The 16,026-nt window shown below is 40.5% G+C and overlaps 1 protein-coding gene across 2 annotated transcripts in view; it reads right to left on the reverse strand.

The window, feature by feature from the left end:
- Positions 1 to 16,026, reverse strand: part of AIG1 (androgen induced 1) — a 431,317-nt gene that overhangs the window by 79,030 nt on the left and 336,261 nt on the right. For both annotated transcript variants that reach the window (XM_073673244.1, XM_073673243.1), the window contains one exon: positions 8,976 to 9,091. In XM_073673244.1, coding sequence (XP_073529345.1) covers positions 8,976 to 9,091 — 116 coding nt within the window. The remainder of the gene's footprint in view (positions 1 to 8,975; positions 9,092 to 16,026) is intronic.

Genomic DNA, 16,026 nt, shown 5'->3' on the forward strand with positions numbered 1-16,026 from the left:
GAGTACCCGATCCGCACTCCTTCAGTCGTCCGAGCGGATGAAAAAACACGCTGACAAAAAACGCCTGGATCCTCCACAATTCCATCCTGGAGATAAAGTCTGGCTCTCGTCCAAGTATGTCCAGCTCAAGATTCCTTCTTACAAGTTAGGGCCTCGGTTCATCGGCCCACTAGAAGTTATCAAACAAATCAACCCTGTGGCCTATAAATTGAAACTCCCGGCCAACTTGCGAATCCCTAACTCCTTCCATGTATCTCTCCTCAAACCCGTGGAACTTAACTCTTTTTCCAAGTCTACAGGTACGCCTCCTGCTCCGATTTCCGCTGAAAACGATTTTGAGGTAGAGAACATTCTGGCCACCAAAAGGGTAAGAGGAAAAACCTTTTTTCTGGTAGATTGGAAGGGGTTTGGTCCTGAGGAGAGAACGTGGGAGCCCCTCTCATCCTTGATAAATTTCTGTCTGGCCTAAAAAAGGGGGGGCCTAAAGGGGGGGGTACTGTAGCGTCGGCGTCCCTGCCTCCTGCTAGGCAGGGACGCTGTTCCCCTCACCTCTCCGCTCCGTGCCCGGCGTCCTCCTCCCGCTCTGCTGGCAGCGCGCGCTGCTTCCCGGCCACTGTGCTTAGGGCGCGCGCGCGCTCCCCCTCTCTTAAAGGGGCCGCGCACGCCGTCCTAAGGAGTCCCCGGCCAATGGCCGGAGGATCTCACCATATATAAGGCACCTCCTCCAAAATGGAGGTGCCCGAGCAATGTTGTTGCAAAGCCTTCACTCTGCTTCAGCCCTCAGGTCCCGTTACCAGTTACCTGCCAGTCACCTGCCAGATTCCTGCTTGTTACCTGCCAGTCACCTGCCAGATTCCTGCTTGATACCTGCCTGATATCCGCTTACCTGCTTGCAAGCCTGCGGTCCGACGGTCTGCCTTCCGACACCTGTCAGTCTGTCTATGGACCAGCCTGCCCGCTCACCTGGGAGCGCTCACCTGCTACCTGCCTGGTAGCCTACCTGGAGGCTCTGCCGTCACTTGCCGTGACCACTTGCCAGTCCTGAGACTCTTGCCCGCTCACCTGGGAGCGCTCACCTGCTACCTGCCTGCTAGCCTACCTGGAGGCTCTGCCGTCACTTGCCGTGACCACCTGCCAGTCCAGAGACTCTTGCCCGCTCACCTGGGAGCGCTCACCTGCTACCTGCCTGCTAGCCTACCTGGAGGCTCTGCCGTCACTTGCCGTGACCACCTGCCTGTCCAGAGACTCTTGCCCGCTCACCTGGGAGCGCTCACCTGCTACCTGCCTGCTAACCTACCTGAAGGCTCTGCCGTCACTTGCTGTGACCACCAGCCCGTCCAGAGACTCTTGCCCGCTCACCTGGGAGCGTCCACCTGCTACCTGTCTGCTAGTCTACCCAGAGACTGTCCCTGTCACTTGCTGTGACTACCTGCCCTTCTACCCAGAGACTGTCCCTGTCACTTGCCGTGACTACCTGCCCTTCTACCCAGAGACTGTCCCTGTCACTTGCCGTGACTACCTGCCCGTCTTCCCTGGGAGCCACCCACTTCCTTACAAGGACCGCCCCTTGTATAGTTGCTCAGAGGTTCCGCCTCCCAGACCCGTTACAAAGTGCACTAGCTGTCTTAAAGGGAAAATGTCCAGAAAATCCTTTCCTAAAGTAAAAACCACTAGATCTGCACAGCCACTGGATTTGATACACACAGATGTTTGCGGTCCAAAGAGTGTTCAAACTCCAAGCAAGAAGAGATATTTTTTCACATTTATTGATGACTACTCCAGATATACAGTCGCCTACCTGCTTCACAGTAAGGATGAAGTTCCACAGAAACTTGAAGAATATCTTACCGTAGTATTTAACAAATTTGAAAGAATGCCAAAAGCCCTGCGTGCAGATAATGGGACTGAATATACAAGTGGTAAGGTGCAAACCATTTTGAAAAAGAATGGAATTGTGTTCCAGACTACCATCCCATACAACCCAGACCAGAACGGAATTTCAGAGAGAAAGAACCGCATTCTCTGTGAAAGTGGAAGAAGTATGTTGTTTGATGCAAATCTACCTACAACTTATTGGGGAGAAGCCATCATGACAGCTTGCTATCTTCAAAACAGACTGCCGGGTAAAGCCACAAATAAAACTCCATATGAGCTATGGAACTGTGAGAAGCCTAACCTGAAGCACCTAAGGATATTTGGAAGCAAAACGTTTGTGTATGTTCCCAAAGAAAAACGTTCCAAGTGGGAATCACATGCAAAGCAAGGAGTCCTGGTGGGTTATAGCGAAACTGAAAGGGATACAGAATCTTGCACCCAGAGCAACACAGTAACAATCAGCTGAGACGTAGTGATTGATGAGAACTCAGTTTCACTCAAATTCCATGAAGTTACACTAGTCATTCAAGCAATACGAGAACTAGAATCTCAATCACCAAACCCAGACACTGAAAAAGAAAACACTGAAGTCTGGAAAAGCTCTGAAGCCAACAAGAAAGAAACAGAAGAACCAATATATAAACCTATAAAGATATCACTAAAAAGTGAAATCAATCCCAAATTGAATGAAAAACAAAAAAACAACACATTCCCAAATCAATGTCACCAACCTGGTGATACAACATATAATATTTCATTGAGAACCAGCAGTTTATGAGAGGATAATAAATTTTATTCAATATAATATAAATATACAGCATGGAAACAAATCGTTTAAAAAGTTTGGAATAAAGAAATACTGCATTGGCACTATAGAAGAGGTGATAGAGTATCTATCACAATAGGGAAATAATGAAGACACACTGGGTCCCATTCAATGTATGTAAGCTATCCTAGTGATTATGGTAAACCAAGGGCTGCTCTCAGGTGTTGCACAGCAATTGGATTTATTCCTAGCAGTCAATCAGAGAAAATATATGCAGCCTGATTCTATCTCTGTGCATATCAATAGAAGGCTTAGAAAAAGTATAAAGCATAGGAATTACCTTGTGTCATGGTGTGGAATGGAGCAGATTATGCTTGGGACCCATGCAATAGAAGAACCAAGTCAACCTCCAGTCAGGAGATCAGAAAGACCAAACAAAGGTATCCCAGCTAGACGCCTTTCTTATATGGTTAGAACACTTCCTGAGCCAGAGCCACAGTCATGGCAAGAGATGCAAAAACTGCCTGTCCACAAGAAGCAGAAGTGGATAAATGCTGCTAATGAAGAGATGGAGTCCCTTCACCAACTCCAGACATGGGAGCTTACGGAGCTACCACAAGGAAAAAGAGATATCGGTATGTAAGTGGGTCTTCAAAAACAAATATGACTCAGAAGGTAAAGTTCACCCATTTAAGACAAGATGTTAGCTAATGGTATGACAAAACCATTGCCAAGAGCCAAGTTTGAGGACTTCAGAACCGCAATGAGACTAACAGGATAAATAGTTGTTGAGTGGGGGTATTGGAATATGTTTAGTGCAACAACTCCATTCCTGTGTATGTAAATGTTCTATTGCTAGGTTTGTGTATTGTCTATAAAGTTAAAAAAATTAAAAAAACTTCCAGAAGCTCACACACAGAAAAGACCATGTGACTGTATCCAGTTTCCTGTGTCTGTTCATGAGAGGAGAAGCAGCCTGCTGATGCTGCACAGAGACACTTAAGATATGTATATTCCTGTTTCCACAAAGCCTATCATATCTGTACCTGTTTATAGCTAATTAAAGCTTTGTTCTGTTGTCAACACACTTTGAGAGTATCCTGAATGATCCACTGCCAACAATCAGACCAAACATTTTATGGTATTAAATTTATGTTTTCGTTTTTTCCAGGTTTGAAAAAAGAGTACTAATCTTTGTGAGACGTGTCCCATCTGCAAAGAAAGTTTGACAGACGGCGCCGTAATCCAAGTTCTTGAGAAGGGCGCTGATGGCATAAATGCAGCAAGTATTCTGAGAGGCGACAGTGTTGTTGCAACTGATGGCTGTAAAGTGCATGTGCAATGTCAAAAACGTTATGTGAATAAAAAGACTATGCAATTGTTTTTTTCACTTGGAAAAGACGTTAGTCCAGCATTGAAACGCGTTGTGGAAATAAAAGCCATTCAACTCATCTTGGTCCTAAGGATTCTTTATTACAGCAGCGCAGCCTGATATTGTGTTATCATCATCCAAGTTGATCATGTGAGTCAAGTAAAACCAAACCGAGCAAAAGTGAACAAGTGTGTGCCGGGCCTTTCATGAGTAGGCGTGATTGTCTAGCACATTCACCACCTGGTACCTTGCACTTTGGCATGCACAGAGTAATGCAACCAGGCTATACGTTCCCTCTTCGAGGTCGTGGGTACTATTAGAGCAACAAGGAATAAACATTATTATAATTTAGATTTAATATATGAAAAATAAGGTACATTGCTTACAAAAATACCAAAAGAAAAGATAGAAAATATGGACAGATTTGCAATACATGTTGCATCTATTTGGGTCTGACAATGAGTTTATTTAGATGAGATGTTATAAATGTTTCATCCCCCACCCCCCACGCATCCTCATGGTCAGCTGAGAGGAGGATGGCTAAATGTATGCACGGAAAGATGGGGCAAAAACATGATTCTAATATATGTCATATTTTACAATAGAAACCTCAGAGTGGAAAACAATGACCGCCATATTTTTGAGCATACTTTCACTCACCCAATACGACTATGATACATCCATGATTCGGGCTGATATGAATTTTCCCAAGGCTGAAAATTCTGTCAATTGAAGCCACAAAAGCGAATATGTCCCACCGATTTCAGATATATCAGTGGATGATGTTGATATCAGATTATTATCAATATGGCATTTGAAATATTGCATTTCCATTATCAAGTGATGTACCTGATATGGACATATCCAGACTGTCTAAGGGGCAATTATTTTCACCTTTCAGTTATTAGCATCTCTTTGCAAACAAAGATGTACACAAAGTTTGACCTTCCAGAAACTGTCAGTCACTTGCCAATTAAATGTATCTACACACACGAGATACTGCTAGATGTCCAGTGATATTGGATTTATTTATCTAATCCATAACAGGTAAGTATATAAATATTTTTATTTTATTTTAGCTATGTTTTTTACATTTTAATTTATTGTTGTCTAATATTTTTTTAATTTTCTTAAATCTTTTGATTTAATTTCAAAATGAACTGTCTATCTTATTTTAACCTTAATGAGAAAAGTGCATATTGATTTCTATTATTCAATTTTTCATATATACAGTTGAAACCAGAAGTTTACATGCACTATATAAAAAGACACATATGCATGTTTTTCTCAATATCTGACATGAAATCAGGATCAACCTTTCCCGTTTAAGTCAATTAGGATTCCCATAATTTTTAATATTTGCCAAATTCCAGAATAATGAGAGAGAGAATGTTTTAAGGCATTTTTATTACTTACTGCAAAGTCAAAAGTTTACACACACTAAGAATACTATGCCATTAAACAATTCTGGACTGCCCATATGATGATGTCATGTGTTTGGAAGCTTCTGATAGTTTTTTTGGCAACATCTGAGTTAATTAGAGACACACCTATGGATGTATTTTAATGCACACCTGAAACACACTGCTTCTTTGTGTTGCATCATGGGAAAGTCTAAAGAAATCAGCCAAGATATCAGGAAGAGAATTGTGGACTTGCACAAGTCTGGGTCATCCTTGGGTACAATTTCAAGATACCTGAAGGTGCCTTGTTCATTTGTACAAACAATTATACAAAAGTACAAACAAGATGGGAATGTCCAGCCATCATACCACTCAGGAAGGAGACGGGTTCTGTGTCCCAGAGATGATCGTGCGTTGGTCCGACATGTGCATATTAACCCAAGGACAAAGCAAAAGGCCTTGTGAAAATGATGGCGGAAGCTGGAAAGATTGCTTCAATATCCACAGTGATACTCCATTACTCCATAAGAAATATAAAAAAGCCAGATTATTGTTTGCAAATGCACACAGGAAGAAAGACCTTAATTTTTGGAGACATGTCCTGTGGTCTGATGAAACTAAAGTTTAACTTTTTGGGCATAATGACCATCGTTACATTTGGAAGAAAAAGGGAGATGCTTGGAAGCCTAAAAACACCATCCCAACTGTGAAACACAGGGGTGGTAGCATCATGTTGTGGGGTTGTTTTGCTGCAAGAGGTACTGGTGCACTTCACAAAATAAAGGGCATCATGAGAAAAGAAGATGATGTGGCAATACTGAAGCAACATCTCAAGACATCAGTCAGGAAGTTAAAGCTTGAGTGGAAATTGGTCTTCCAATTGTACAATGACCCTAAGCATACTACCAAAATGGTAACAAAGTGGCTTAAGGATAACAAAATCAATGTTTTGGATTGGCCATCACAAAGCCCTGATCTCAATCCTATTGAAAATGTATGGGCAAAGCTGAAAACGCAGGTGCGAGCAAGGCGACCTACAAACCTGGATCAGTAACCCCAGTTTTGTCAGGAGGAATGGGCCCAATTTCCGACCAACCATTGTGAGAAGCTTGTGGAAGGATATCCCAAACGTTTGTCCCAAGTCATTCAGTTTAAGGGCAATGGTACCAAATACTAATGAAATGTGTGTAAACTTTTGACTTTTGCAGTAAGTAATAAAAATGTCTTAAAACATTCTCTCTCATTATTCTGGCATTTGGCAAATATTAAAAACTATGGTAATACTAATTAACCTAAAACGGGAAAGGTTTATTCTAATTTCATGTCAGATAGTGAGAAAAACCTGCATATGTGTCTTTTTATATAGTGAATGTAAACTACTGGTTTCAACTGTAATTGTATTGCTACTTCTATAAAAGTGTAAGAAATGTTATTGAATTCATAATAATATTTCAGGATTATGAAGGGAAGTTTTTACATGGGGTTGGCAGGTTCTTACTTACTTGACTTGTCACATGGCATTTTAATATCATTTATAAATTACGTTTACTTGCAGCATTTCAAATGGAGGATATATCTTATAAGTTTTTGTAGCTAATCCTGCAAAAACAATGCATAGTCATTCAACCATCAAAACAGTAAAATAAAAGCTGCAATATGATTGGTTTGTACAGACAAAAAATAGTCCTTCTTTTAGACAGTTTAGATGAACCTGATAATACCAGGCAAAGAAATCTTTAGAAAAATCCCGATGATAGAAAAAGACTAGTAGTAATATAGGGATGGTCAAAAATGCCGTGTGTGACATTTAGCTTCACTTATACAACTATATACAGTACAGACCAAAAGTTTGGACACACCTTCTCATTTAAAGATTTTTCTGTATTTTCATAACTATGAAAATTGTACATTCACACTGAAGGCATCAAAACTATGAATTAACACATGTGGAATTATATACTTAACAAAAAAGTGTGAAACAACTGAAAATATGTCTTATATTCTAGGTTCTTCAAAGTAGCTACCTTTTGCTTTGATGACTGCTTTGCACACTCTTGGCATTCTCTTGATGAGCTTCAAGAGGTAGTCACCGGAAATGGTTTTCACTTCACAGGTGTGCCCTGTCAGGTTTAATAAGTGGGATTTCTTGCCTTATAAATGGGGTTGGGACCATCAGTTGTGTTGTGCAGAAGTCTGGTGGACACACAGCTGATAGTCCAACTGAATAGACTGTTAGAATTTGTATTATGGCAAGAAAAAAGCAGCTAAGTAAAGAAAAACGATTGTCCTTCATTACTTTAAGAAATGAAGGTCAGTCAGTCCGAAAAATTGGGCAAACTTTGAAAGTGTCCCCAAGTGCAGTAGCAAAAACCATCAAGTGCTACAAAGAAACTGGCTCACATGAGGACCGCCCCAGGAAAGGAAGACCAAGAGTCACCTCTGCTTCTGAGGATAAGTTTATCCGAGTCACCAGCCTCAGAAATCGCAGGTTAACAGCAGCTCAGATTAGAGACCAGGTCAATGCCACACAGAGTTCTAGCAGCAGACACATCTCTACAACAACTGTTAAGAGGAGACTTTGTACAGCAGGCCTTCATGGTAAAATAGCTGCTAGGAAACCACTGCTAAGGACAGGCAACAAGCAGAAGAGACTTGTTTGGGCTAAAGAACACAAGGAATGGACATTAGACCAGTGGAAATCTGTGCTTTGGTCTGATGAGTCCAAATCTGAGATCTTTGGTTCCAACCACCATGTCTTTGTGCGACGCAGAAACCGTGAACGGATGGACTCTACATGCCTGGTTCCCACCGTGAAGCATGGAGGAGGAGGTGTGATGGTGTGGGGGTGCTTTGCTGGTGACACTGTTGGGGATTTATTCAAAATTGAAGGCATACTGAACCAGCATGGCTACCACAGCATCTTGCAGCGGCATGCTATTCCATCCGGTTTGCGTTTAGTTGGACCATCATTTATTTTTCAACAGGACAATGACCCCAAACACACCTCCAGGCTGTGTAAGGGCTATTTGACCAAGAAGGAGAGTGATGGGGTGCTACGCCAGATAACCTGGCGTCTACAGTCCCCAGACCTGAACCCAATCGAGATGGTTTGGGGTGAGCTGGACCGCAGAGTGAAGGCAAAAGGCCAACAAGTGCTAAGCATCTCTGGGAACTCCTTCAAGATTGTTGGAAGACCATTTCCGGTGACTACCTCTTGAAGCTCATCAAGAGAATGCCAAGAGTGTGCAAAGCAGTCATCAAAGCAAAAGGTGGCTACTTTGAAGAACCTAGAATATAAGACATATTTTCAGTTGTTTCACACTTTTTTGCTAAGTATATAATTCCAAATGTGTTAATTCATAGTTTTGATGCCTTCAGTGTAAATGTACAATTTTCATAGTCATGAAAATACAGAAAAATCTTTAAATGAGAAGGTGTGTCCAAACTTTTGGTCTGTACTGTAGTTATAAAGTTATAGTATATAGCTATAAATAATAGTCAGTGGTGAACATATTACCATGTAAATGAGACAGAAAATATTAGAAACAAGTATGCTTACCACAAAATATAACAAAAGGAGAAACCACAAACTGTTGCAATGCCACTTTTTCTGCTAGGATACTGGTGATGTGTGGTCCTCATTTCAATTAATATGAAAGGCAGAACAGTGGTATGCTATAAAGAAAGAAAAAGAATGTTACAAAATTATCATTCAAATATGAGCAGAATGTTTGGAGTACTGAAATATGAAGGGCAATAGTTCATTAAAGAGAACTTGACCTGAACAGATCCACAGGCAGCATGTATCAGACACTGGCTACATGTAAGTTTGACACTAAAATGCTGCAGAGTTTAAGAGAAAAACCATACTTTATAAGCCGACAAGGACAGAGCCACATCGGAGACTAGTTGGACAGATGGGTCCCGGTGGCTTCTCTCTGCCTGCTGTCCTGGAGTGACAGGATTCTCTCTATACACGTATCCAGGGAGAGACTGGTCACTCAAGGGTGGCCGGCTCGGAGAAGCCACCTGCTACCGGCCTTTCCGACTAATCTCCCATGTTGCTCGGTGCCCAGTGGCATTTAAAGTATGTAATGCCGCAGCATTTCAGGGTAAAACATACAGTGGCATGTAAAAGTTTGGGCATCCCTGGGAAAAATTACTGTTATTGTGAACAAATAAGTAAATTGATGATGAAATGATCTCTAAAAGGCCTATAGTTAAAGATGACACATTCTTTGTATGTTAGGCAAAAAAAATAAAATATATATATATATATATATATATATATATAAATATATATATATTTTCATCTTTTACATTTTACATTTTAATATTACAAAAAGGAAAATGGACTGATGCAAAAGTTTGGGCATCCTGCATAGTTAGTACCTAGTAGCACCCCTTTTTGAAAGTATCACAGCTTTTAAACGCTTTTTGTAGCCAAACAAGAGTCTTTCTATTCTTGTTTGAGGGATTTTCATTCATTCTTCCTTGGAAAATTCTTTCAGTTCTGTGAGATTCCTGGGTCATTTTGCATGCACTGCTATTTTGGAGGTCTAGCAACAGATTTTCAATGATGTTCAGATAAGGAGACTGTGAGGGCCACTTTAAACCTTCAGCCTGCACCTTTTGAGGTAGTCTATTGTGGATTTTGATGTGTGTTTATGATCATTATCCATTTGTAGAAGCCATCCTCTTTTCAACTTCAGCTTTTTTAAAGATGGTGTTATGTTTGCATCAAGAATTTGTTGAAATTTCATTGAATCCATTCTTCCCTTTTCCTGTGAAATGTTCCCCGTGCAATTGGCTGCAACACAACCCCACAACAGACAAAGCAGCGTCCCGCATCCTCACACAACACTAGAACGAGATGCTCCATAAGCTTCGGACAGTCTCCGTGCACGCGTAGTAGCTCCGCCTCCAGGGTCAGGACAATGGCAGCACCTGCAACTTGAGTGGCATAGCACCTGACCTGCTCCATTCCCAGGTGGGAGCACGGAATCACGATTCCTAACACCCCAGGGTCTTCCATGGGCATAACACTACTCAGACAACACAGGGTGAGGGTAAAACAGTGTGGCAATACTTTATTGAACCAAAAAGCGGACAATAAACAGATAGAACAGTTCCAGCAAGATGGTGCAAATTACAGACTCCTCACCCTTTCGCTGGCCTGCTGGGAATAGAGTAGCTACGATTTCGGGGCTTCTAGGGCCGACTACCTCCACCAGTGGCACCCCGCTTTTGGCTGGCCTTCAAACAGAGAAGATAATGACAAACTTAGGGAACTAGCTAAGAGCAGTGAGGTCTGGGGCCAGGTGACCTGATTGTCCCAACCTGAATTCTTCAAGACATCTCTGAGGGTTCAGCAATGGTCAATGGAGCCGATCTGTATTCCTCCAGCTGGGGCCGAAGTCCGCTGAGCTGACATACTGTAGAATGACACCGAATAGAGGCAGAGACCCCCTTTTTATATCATTCACAGGTCAGGGGTCAGGGATGAAGGTGGAAGGGGCTCATGACTCATTGTTTGAGCTTTTAATCAACTTGCACAGTTTGTCCTCCATTGCTCAGCAAATCAACAACTCCCTGGGCTGGTATAATACGTAATCAGCATATTATCAAACAGTATTGCTCCATGACCCTCTCTTGCAAGATTTTCAGACAATATGTTGCAGTACATCTCAACTCAAGTGTCAACATTCAGGATTATGTAAAACAATAGTTTGTGTTAATCAACCAAAGAAGAACACCAATGCAAAAGTCAACATGAAGATAAATCATATAGCTCCTGGCTTACTGAATTTGGCATAATTTAGGAGAAAAGCTGTGTCGCCATGACTAACAGCTGGTGGTTCCAGGAAAGACATAAATTCATTTTCTCCCAATAGCTGAACTTATAGTAAGGTGGCTGGGCAGCATTATAAAGCTATCTACCTGCATATTAACCCTGTATCTGCAGATAAATGGCATTTTCCGAGGTGACAGTTTCCCTTTAAGGGCAATGACAGTATGAAGCAAATTTATGCTTTTATTTTTCATTCGCTTCATACCAAGAATCATGCATTTTTTTTTCTCCCAACGACATATCAACAGGTGGGCTTTTTTGAGCAGTTTTTGGGTGGCAGGATAAACAGAAAACCTGCAATTCTGGCATTATTTTTTGTACAAAATAAATAGCTATATTTACTATAAAAGCAATATATATCCATTTTTTATAGTTTTTAATGTCTTTTTTTCCACAATAAAGAATATTTGGGAATATTTTTTCAATGTTTATTAGTCCCACAAGGGAAATAAAACATTTAATCCTTTAATTGCTTACACAATACTTTTAGAGTGCAGTGTCTTATGCATGCCTGTCCGAAACAAAAAGCACCAAACTTGGATGTTGCTTTTGTTGACTATATGCTGCCCACCCAGTATAAATGTCCCCAAACCTACCAACCACACCAGTAAAGATAGTTATTTTATATATAATGTCAAAGCTGTATATTCAGACTCTTGACATTGTGGCTGGTGTCATGGCCATAGCTGTATTTACAACTGTGTACAGGAAGGAATGTGCCCAGGATGGCAGGAAGGATGGGGCAACACTTTATAAAGATGTCTTTGTGTAAGGGGGCAATTGTGTAGATTTGGTCTATTTGCCATATTTGTCAAAGTGCTATGCAGTTAAACATGGAATGAATCTAACACTCATCTCTCTTCTCTTCATACAGGTATTTGTTCATTTCATCTGCAGTGTTAACCCTTATACAGCCTGCATCTTCACTTCCATCTTTGCAAGCCTCAATTAATGATATATGTTAATTTTAATTTTACTGTGTCTGAGCAAGTGAGAATTTGGGAACAAAAATGTTATGGTCCATGTAGCCTGCAAGCTAGATTGTTTGTCTTTGCATGTTTATTGCCTTCTCCTGTCTTAAGACAGTTGATTAAAGGGCTGGTCCAAAACTAATATGTGTTTTCATCTTAAAAAAAAGGGATTTTCCCACGAACAAAAGTTCATTTTAATCAATAGATCTTGGAATAATAATAAGTTCCACAATTGGATGCATTTAAATAAAATGTTCCTGTGCTGAGATAATGTTATAAATGTGCCCCTGCTGTGTACTGTGTAATGGCTGTGTCTGACCGTACAGGAACATGGTCTGATCATACCACACCTCCTGGGCAGGGGAGGAAGCAACAGACAATGCAGAGATTACAGCACAGGATCACAGCTGATTCTTTTTGTGAGGTAAAACATTTCCCAGCCTGTTTTTAAACAATATTTTACTTCAAAGAAAGAATCAGCTGTGATCCTCTGCTGTAATATCTGTATACTCTTTTGCTTCCGCTCCTGCCCAGGAGCTGTGGTATGATCAGACCATGTTCCTGTACGGTCAGACACAGCCATTACACAGTACACAGCAGGGGCACATTTATAAGATTATCTCAGCACAGGAACAATATATTTCAACACATCCAATTGTGGAACTTATTATCATTTCAAGATCTATCGATTAAAAAGAACTTTTATTCATGGGAAAACCCCTTTAAATGTTTTTATATTTATTTTAATAATATAATAGTTTTTCTAATATGGTTTAATTAAAAAGTCCCTACCCTTCCTTCTCTAATCTAACTGCTTTTTTTTTTACCCATTTCCAGTTTGATGATGCTGCCACAGTCTCTTTCCCCACCCTGAAATGAAGCGTCATCAATGATTTCCATTTTAGGGCTAGTTCCTGCTGTATTGAGCATGCATCAGGTGTCAATTTTGAAGTATGATCAATACAATCTCCCTTCTTACTGTGCAATATTCTTTTCAGTGCACAGTGACAGTGCGCTCCCTCATCAGCTCAAATAAGAATTGATGAGCCAGCTACAGTACACACTGTCAGTTCACATTGTAAGGAGATAACCGGCGAGCAGAGAATAGCTTCGCCCCTGAAACAGACGTCACTTTTGTGGGCAGTGGAGGATTAAAATAATAAAATCTGATGTTACTCACCCTCCCTGGTTCTAACACTGTCTTTCCTCTGCTGCTATGATCTTTTTTTATTGGCTGCAGAAGTTGACATCATGACTACAGCTTACACCACTGCTGCTGCCAATCAATAAGCAAAGCAGCTTTGCTTCTGTAAACAGCATGAGGTGCTGAGCTTACTGATTATCTGCAGACATGATGTATGGTATAGTCATGATGTGAATATTGCAGCCAGTTAAAGACTAGTGCAAAGCTCAACTCTGGGACGAAAAGTAACATCTGATTTTATTCTTTTAACCAAATGCAGACCAATAGAAGCCAGAAATCTATAGCCAAAGAACACCTATGCAGCAGTCTGAAGGCATTGAAAAGGGTTGTCCATTAGTAGACAACCCCTTTAAAAGGGTTTCTACAAATAATTTTTTTTCTGTCCAATGGATTGTGCTGCATGAAAATAGCCCATTTCTTGATGTCCTCGATGATGATATTTACAGGCAAATACTTATCCATCATACAATACCATCAGAGAAGCAACTATTGGCTCCAAGTTTATTCTGGAGCAGAACAATGACCCCAAATATACAGCCAATGTCATTAAACCCTATCTTCAGTGTAAAGAACAAGGAGTCCTGAAAGTGAAACCTGATCTCAACATCATCAAGTCTGTGTGGTATTACATAAAGGGACAGAGGAATTTGAGCAAACCTACATCCACAGAAGTTTTGTGGTTCATTCTCCAAGCTGTTTGGAACAACCTCTGTGCCGAGTTCTTTCAAGAACAGTGTTGAGACTAGAGCTCTGTGGGAGCATTTTATCAGTAAACACCGAAGATAGTTCCTAATAACATTGGCTGTATGTTTGGGGTCATTGTTTTTCTACAGAATAAATTTGGTGCTAATCAGATGTTTCCCTGATGGTATTGCACGATGGATAATTATCTGCACATTCATATAGTACATTTACATGCACATGTTTACATTTATACATGTGTGCACCAAGGGCAACATTTATTAAAAGGTTTTGTGCAGAAGTTACAAAGAAGAAAATGTCTAACTCAGTGAATAGTTTAAAAATAAATACTTAAAAAAACGGATTTTCACTGCTTGATTACGGAAAAGAGCGCTACCAGAAATGCTCATTTCCCGATAATGTGGCAATGTAAACAGTCTGCCAATTACCGAATAAACATACAAAAAGCAGGCTTAAGAATAATCGTTCTCGATAGCATGCGCACACAAAAAAATACGTGCAGCCAAAAACACTTAGTGATGGTCCCCATGTAAAAAAAAAAATGCAACATATATTAGTCTGATGCATTTCTTGGATCAGACTAGCCAATTAAATGCAATGCATGTATTAAAAAAATGGACATTATATGGGCACCATCCATACGGCATTCGTCTTCACAGATCCATTACAATTCTTAACATAAAAAATTGTATTTGGATTATTTTAATTTAAATTGTTGATGTATAAAACGGACCATATGAATGTAAAAAATTTACATATGAATGACATACTCATAACATACGGATGAAAAATTGTTTGGGTAACTTTTTATTTGCTAGCTTTAAGAAATTGCTGTGCATCCAATTTCCTTTTTTATAATATTAGGATATAAAGAAACGAGTCAGACTGTAGAAAATCCACGTGGCCCAGAGGGTATGCAGATAAAGGTGGAGATGTTAAGGAGTTGCTACTGATGCTGGGCAGTCTAAGGGTTAAAGAGTACCAATCACCTGGGTACGATTGCCCTTTATACGTAAGAAAACAGAGGTCTGCCGCAAACAGGTTATTTTCCTAAATATAAGCAATTCAATGAATGCCCATAACTGTCCCCAGACACCAGCGTATAAGACTCTATTTTCTAGCAAAAGTCAGGTCTAAACATCATCATAACTGTGACCGAATGTTAACTGAAGAAGTAGTGTTTTTTAGTTAAAGGGAATCTGTCAGTAGGATCAACTCTTTTAAGCTGTCTATATGCGCACGCAGGTCATAGGAAACTGAATAAATTATACCTTGATCCGATGTCTTATTACAGAGATATTCTCATTTTACTTAGTATGCAAATTAACTGTTAATATTTATGGGCTGGATGATGATCTCCCCAAGAATCTGCCTCCAGATAAAAAGAAATGGGGAGTGACAAGTGTGAGACATGTAATGACTGACAGTCTACTCTCCTGATCTACATATCTCACACTAGTAAAGCCTCCTTTCATGTAAAATAAGCTCTGGAGATAGATTCTCATGCAGATCAGTGTCCTGCCCATATCTTTTAACAAGTCATTTACATAGGATTCCAGGTATCAAGGTATCATTTTATTTAGCTTCCGAGACCTGCATGCCCCTATTGTCGGATTCTCTTTAAAAACACAAGATATTGCAATAACACAAGAAGGTGCCATTGAGAGTTGTGGGATCCTGCAACCCTGGAAGTTCTGACTTGACTTTTGCGAGAAAGTTGGGTCCTTTAGGCTGGCACAAGGGACATTTATAGACATTATTTAAATCACTTGAATGAATAACCCATATCTTTCTAAAATAAGCAGGAACATTAGAATAAGTCACCTGGATCCCTAGTTTTACTCCCAGCTACTCATAATCTCTGTGCTTCAACAACTTCTCC

This window comes from Phyllobates terribilis, unplaced genomic scaffold (genome assembly GCF_046119375.1).
Source record: "Phyllobates terribilis strain yellow unplaced genomic scaffold, ASM4611937v1 Scaffold_3__8_contigs__length_932513732, whole genome shotgun sequence".
Lineage (NCBI taxonomy): Eukaryota > Metazoa > Chordata > Amphibia > Anura > Dendrobatidae > Phyllobates > Phyllobates terribilis.